Source organism: Arachis ipaensis, chromosome B6 (assembly GCF_059453495.1).
Source record: "Arachis ipaensis isolate K30076 ecotype BB chromosome B6, ASM5945349v1, whole genome shotgun sequence".
Classification (NCBI taxonomy): domain Eukaryota; kingdom Viridiplantae; phylum Streptophyta; class Magnoliopsida; order Fabales; family Fabaceae; genus Arachis; species Arachis ipaensis.
Window position 1 is genome coordinate 151,159,558 of NC_142441.1, and position 7,033 is coordinate 151,166,590.

Below are 7,033 nucleotides of genomic sequence, written 5' to 3' on the forward strand. Positions count from 1 at the left end.
AAACTTGGTTTATAATTATGTTTATTAGATATTTATAATTACAAAGATCTTAATGTTTGTGAATATAAAAATTATAATTTTTTATATTTTCAAAAATTATAAATTTATTAAAATGATTGTAAAATTATATATATTATTTAATAGTTAATAATAAAAAAAAGAAGATAGATTTGCCGAATTTAGCCCACCAGCCCACAATTAGATGGGACGGAGTGGGATTTTAGAACCGCCTCACTTGATAGGACGGGCGAACTTCTCTTCTTGCCACCCCTACATGTATAATAGTAGGGTTATTAATAATTTAATTAGAAATAGTCGTGGATTAATTAGAATTGAAATCGATATTAATATTTTATTAGGTCTATTTTTAAAATATAAATTCAATTTTAAATTAATTTAAAATATATCAGATTAATTAAAATGGATAAATATGATATATAATTAGTGTATATGATTTTATAAATTTTATATAACAAATTAATAAGCTTTTATTTTTAAATATTGAATTTAAGAAATGTTATATAACATTATACAAAAATAAATTATTTTAAATCCAAAACAATATCATATAATATAAAAATATAATATTTTATTATAAGCCTTATCATAAAATATATATTTTAAATATAAAACATGATTTCAGATCGATTTAAATATTCGAATTCATACTTAAAATTACAGTATTTTTTGATTATTCAAATTCAAACCTAAAATTATACCAAATAAAAAATAATAAATTTAGATCTGACAAAATATATTTTAAATTTAAACTAAATTTTGAACCCGGTTTTAAATACTACTATTACTATCTAATACGATTCATTGGGAATGGATCTTCTCAATTTTTTTTAACAATTGAGGGAGTAAAGTGTAATTTCTCACCATTAATTTTATAAGTGGAACAAAAAATAAATATGAAAAAAAGAACAATGAAAAGTTAGAAATCACACTTTACATTCTCAATTTTTTTTAACAATTGAGAGGATCCATTTCCCCATTACAACTACTTATCCCTTGCAATTTAGATCATGATCGACACATTTAGACCGATTACAAAAGAATCATGTTGTGAATATTCACCTTTTTTAGCAAACATATTAACCCACTTAGAAATAAAGGTTAAGAAAGAATAAAAATATAAGGAGTAAAAAAAAGCGACGAAGGTAAATTCGTAAAGTTGTATTAGCTTTAGGGTTGAGAAGAACTTAACAAGTGATTTACTACACACTCATATATACAACATTTCAAAATTTTATTCACCACTTAACATTCTCTAAGATTTGAATTCGATTTCGGTGTATTATGACTGTGTAGGATAAGATAAGACATTGAGAATAAGGTATTAAAGACAGAGATACAAAATTTTGTATTCTTATATCTTATTTGGTGATAAATTAGAACAAATTATGAAAATTTAAATTTATTTTTATTTTTTTTCATTCAAAAAATTTGAAATGAAAAATATAATAATAAAAAATATAATTATAAAAAATTAACAAGAATAATAAAAAAATAAAAAATAAATTGTGTCCCTTATTAGTGTCTCCGTGTCCTTATTGTTAGGATGGACACAAAATACATTAATTAAGTATCTATCTATGTTTTCTTTGTCTCTATATACGATTTTGTGACACTATATCCGCATCTCAATATCCTATATCTATAAACAGATGCACCCTAGTAGCGTTTGGTGGAGAGACAGAGATAGAAATACTGAGACTGAGAGCAGAGACTAAGAGACAGGGATTGAAATAAATTTCAATATTCTGTTTGGTGCAAAATGGGAGACAGGAATTGAAATAAGAATAAAACTCTAATTTAATTTGCATAAAAGGTAAAATTGGAATTAATTAATTGAAATGAAAGTATTTTAGGTATAAAATATTATTAAAGTTTCAGTCTCCATCTCTAAAAATTTCAGTTTCCTGTGTCCCTACTTTTTAGAGGTACTGAAATACTGAAATTTTAGAGACAGAGACAGAAATTTCAGTACCAGCCTCTGAACTAACAAACACGATACTAAGTCTCAGTCTCTCAGTCTCTGTCTCAGTACTAAGAGACACATAATTTATTACTCCAACTAAAAAATCGATAAGGGAACCGTTAGGGTTGGGCCAATGAAAATGTATCAAGAGCATGTAGCCTTTTAAGAATTTAAGTAGATCTCATTTCTTTTTCCATGCAAAAAAAGCATCAGTTTTTTAAAGCAGTTTGGTTTAAATATCTCAAAAAAAGGGTCATCCTTAAACGCTTCTTGCTAATTAGCCAACCATGTAAATAAATTTTCCATAATGTTTTGCATTGCCTGTTTTCAAGAATAAGAAAATATTTTCCATACCAAATACCTTGTGTTAAATCTTTAGATGATGTGATCAAAATCACAAAATGAAACCACATATAGATCTTAAAACCAAAAGAATCACTCTCAGAATTACTAATCACATGCAAATAAAAAGAAATTTCCCAATTATCGCTATATAATCTAACAAATTGCAAAGTTGGAAAGTCCAATAATCAAGTAGTCCTTTGTTTGATTGAAACTTTGAGAATACAAATACTACATCACAACATAACCAAATAACGTTCCCTTGTTTCTGAAATATGAATCCAAATAGTAGTTACTACTACACCCAACATAGATATTTAAATGCCTATGTACACAGTCAATGCCTGTGACTGAAATTTGATAAAGAAGCATAATTCTATCATCTTTGCATCACTATGGTGAAGATGAAGACCCATGTGTTACGTGCAGTTTGATGAAACTAAAAGGAAGATTAGTATCATATATAGTTGGTGTTATAGTCCTTTTCCTTCTTCCTCCATTGTTGTTTGTTTTCATCACTAGCTTCTTCAGCACGTAAACACATTCTTCAACTTTAACTGCTTTAAGCACTGCTCACACCATTGAAGGCCCAGTGAGGTTTAGCTGCAGTTCTCTTCAACGCCTTCACTCCGAATGGGTTGTTCTTGTTCTGCAAGCAATCACAAGAACATCAATGAGTACGGTTTTCTATCATAAATTAAGGATGAAAACAGAGGAGTAACTAACGTTATGTGAAATTGATAGTTGAGAGTCAGTTAAATAATTTGACAGGTTTGATTAAACTGTCATCTAACGGCTCTCAACTATCAACTTTACATAAAGTTAACCACACCCTGTGTTTCCACCTAATTAAAGAGTAGTTATACAAAAGGGACATCCCAAAACAATCAAGAATCAAGTTTAATCCACAACATATATCACTAGTAAATCCTAAATTAAAAGGTTAATTACACTAGCTTTTTGAAGTTAAACACTTTCACATACAATAGCCCTTGATCTAGAAAATGTGACGCTCATCTATCCCCAAGTTAGTAGTGACATCATTGACACCCTATCTTATAGAATGACATGATGATAAATGAAAAATCTAAGATAAAGTATATTTTTTGAAAGGGAAAGTATGAGGAGCCAATGAAATATTTGTACAATGTGTACAATGGAGGTTTAGGAAGTATTAGAGATATAACCATTAGTATTACATTTTCCTATCAGTTGAAATTTTTGGGATAAGTTGTACCAAGACATGGTATTAGAACTTTTTGGGAAGATGTTTATTATCCCTAGTACTCGGATGAATTTTGTAATCAGTTTTGTCATGAAATCACTTATCCCAAAAGTTTAAGGTAATAGGAAGAAACAACAAGAATAGTTATATCTCTAAAAGTTCTTAATGTTTGATTTATGTTTTAAAGTTACCCAAACAAAATAGATAAAATAAATAGGAATTGAAATTCATGAAGTGATTGAAAGCAAGAAATAAATTGTGAAGATATAGGTCCATACCTTGAGGCAAAGACCTCTGAAAGTGTCACAAACGGGGTAGTCGGCAGGGCAGCAGCTGTAGTGATCATCACAGCAGGTAGCACCTTCAAGAGGGCAGCATCCCCAATCAAAGCACGCATTTCCAAACTGGAAAAGGCAGCAGCATGTGTTTCCAGATTGGCAGCTGAAGTAGTTATCACACACGGACGGCGGCTTCACAGGCGACGGCGGAGATGGTCCGGGGTTAGGAGGATTGGGGCCATTCTTAATAGGGTAAGAAGGCTCGATGGCGATTCCACACTTGCCTGCTCTGCTGTTACCAAGATTCCGCTCCATTCGGATGTAACCGTCCTCTCCCCAGCTAGCTCCCCATGAGTTCCTCACAATCCAATACTCATGCCCACCTTCTGTCCCATACCCTACAGCAGCAACTCCATGGTCCAATGCTGTTCCACATCTTCCTGTGAATACACCCTACCACACCCAACAACAATCACCGTAAACATTCATCCAAAATCATAAGAAAAAGTATAGGGTACCAACATATTATCTGCAAACTTATTGCCAACAAAAACACATATATAAAAAGACATATTCAGAAAATATATCTATGAAGACGCTTCTATTAAACACAGCCATAAAAAAATAGAATAATGCTAGGGGACCAGCAACTTTTGTAATTTGTAACCATCAAATAGCCATCAATGATGATTTTGATGGTGTGAGATTAGTGTGAGATTTCATCCAATGGCTCACTTTTCTTTGCTGGTTACATGCTGGCCAAAATTTAACAAAGTTGCTGGCCCCTAGACTTTTCCAAAAAGATATTTTTATTAGACACATCCACAAAGACACTTCCACTAAACACAGTTATAAATAAGAGTTGGCCGAAATTGGCAAAAATGCTGTTGATAGAAATGCTGTTGATAACAAGCGGAATTGAAATCATAATTCATGCATCTAAAGGGTTGCAAACTTACAGATACATATAACTGGAATTCCCTGCCACCTCCTTCAATGGCAACTGCCACTGGCTGATTCGCAACGGCCTTTTTCAATGCCAATTCATCATAGGCAGGAACATCTTCATAGTCATCAATGTTCACAACCTTAGCATTTTTCTGTGCACAAAGGGACACATATTTGATTGATTAATAACAAGTACATTTTTATGCAGGTGTCAATAATACAAGAAAAGTGCAGAAAAACTAACCCTGTTTTGGTCACATGTGCCATCAAAGCCAGTGTAAGGGTAATCGGCTTCAGAGTCAATGCCACCATTGTTGATGATGAACTCAAAGGCATAGTCCATGAGTCCACCACTACACCCTTCGTTGTATGATGTATCACAGTCCACAAGCTCTTGCTCTGATAATGAAATCAGATCCCCTGTTACGATCTTGTTTATTCCTTCCACTGCAGCAATTGTTGAGAATGCCCAACAACTCCCTACATCATAAAATTCATATTTACATTTAGATTAATAACATTAATAACATGTAACAAATTATTAATCTCAAGACTAAATGAGTATTCAACCGACAATTACATCTTCAAAATTCTTATTACTGCTTCATTTAGTAAAGGATATAAGTATGTATTAATCTTTGCTACCAAATGCAAAGGGTCCTGAAGAATCTTATTCAATAAAAATGGCTTTTTTATAAAATAAAAAAATTAAATGATAAATTATAAATATTTTTCTCTTAACATTCCCCAAATTATGAATGATTTAAAATCAAACAAACAAGTAACTTAACGGTGATTGCTTTTACTTTTTACCATTTTTTTTCTCACAAAATCTCAAAATCCTGAAAATAAAACTATAAAAAGTAAAAAATAAAAACGCAATATGGGTCAGTGAGTAAATAAACGCCATCCTAATTCCTGAAGCATGGAAGTCATGACATAATGCACCCAAAAATATCCAGTTTCTCATGACATATACTAAATCATTAGATACACTGACCAATACTTCAAATCTGCTTCCATTTTCTCATTATTTTAATTTATCTTACTGTACTAATTTCAATCTCTTCCTATCAAGATCCAGAACCTCCAACACTTGATAAATCATACTAAGTCGCTTCAAAAGTAATTTTTTATTTTATATTATTTTTCCAAAAAAACTAATAATAATAATAGTAATAATACTCTGCAGATATTTTCAGATAAAGTTTTCAGATATTATTAGATCATGTGGGTGGTCACAAGTCACCAGTCAAGTCACAACCAACCAATAAAACAATCGCATCCATAGCAGCTAAAACAAAATTCAAATTAAAAGAAAAATACATTAATAAATAAGAGAGACAGAAAATTAATTTATAAAATTTATGAAAAAAAGGAAAATAATTTTTCCTTTTCTTTTTTTACACTTACCACATCCTCCTTGGTCTTTGACTGCAACAACAGCACCTTCCTTCCTCCAATCAACACTCTCCGGCAACTTGTCCCCGACACGTGGCGCGTATCGGTTGCTCCTGGTCTTAGCCTTCATCATCCTACGCTTAGGATCCATCCTGGTACCCAAGTACTTAGCCCTGTACTCCTCGTTGGTCAGATCGGCGAACCGGTTCAGACCGAGCTGGAAAGTCCGGTTCGGTAAACTGTTCTGTTCATCAATGAACCGGAGGTTATCCTTAAAGATCTCGAACCGATTCTTGCTCTCGCCACTTAAGAGACCGTTACTTGATTTCTTTCCATGCTTCACAAGCCATTCCTCGTACATAGCCATGACTTCCTCATCGGTTCTCCATGTGTTGGAGTGGGTTTTGTCGTACGAGATTATGGACATGTCTGATGCATATGAAAGAGTGAAGAGAGTGAAGAAGAAGAGGAGGATGGTGTAGGATGAAGCCATGGTTGTGAAGACAAAGAAGAAGAAGAAGAAGATCAAAGGGTTGGAGAAAGGGTGCAGTGAAGGTGGACTTTATAAAGGCTTAAGAGGGTAGGAAGATAATTTCGGTTTATATTAAATTATTGCATTATTATTATATATATTATATAATATATAATGTTCATTATTAGATTGTTATGACTTATGTGAATGATTATTAATGCCTATATTAGGTAGGAATATATCAATATAATGTGAGGCTATGGGAGGAGCGACGTAGAGCATATTTCGGAACCTATCAGAAAAATTAAAAAAGACTTTTTTTTTTTTAATAAAAAATAGAAGACTCAAAACCGCAACCTCTTAATTGAATATGGGAAGACTAT

At 32.0% G+C, this 7,033-nt stretch overlaps 1 protein-coding gene across 1 annotated transcript; it reads right to left on the reverse strand.

Annotated features, from left to right (window-relative positions):
* Positions 1 to 2,508: 2,508 nt before the first annotated feature.
* Positions 2,509 to 6,791, reverse strand: LOC107605639 (cysteine proteinase mucunain). Its single transcript, XM_016307584.3, has 5 exons — positions 6,191 to 6,791; positions 5,022 to 5,257; positions 4,789 to 4,929; positions 3,830 to 4,282; positions 2,509 to 2,975 (listed from the first exon to the last, which is right to left on the reverse strand). Exons 1-5 carry the CDS (start codon positions 6,669 to 6,671, stop codon positions 2,889 to 2,891), a joined length of 1,398 nt encoding a protein of 465 aa, XP_016163070.1. The 5' UTR covers positions 6,672 to 6,791; the 3' UTR covers positions 2,509 to 2,888.
* Between the last annotated feature and the right edge of the window lie 242 nt (positions 6,792 to 7,033).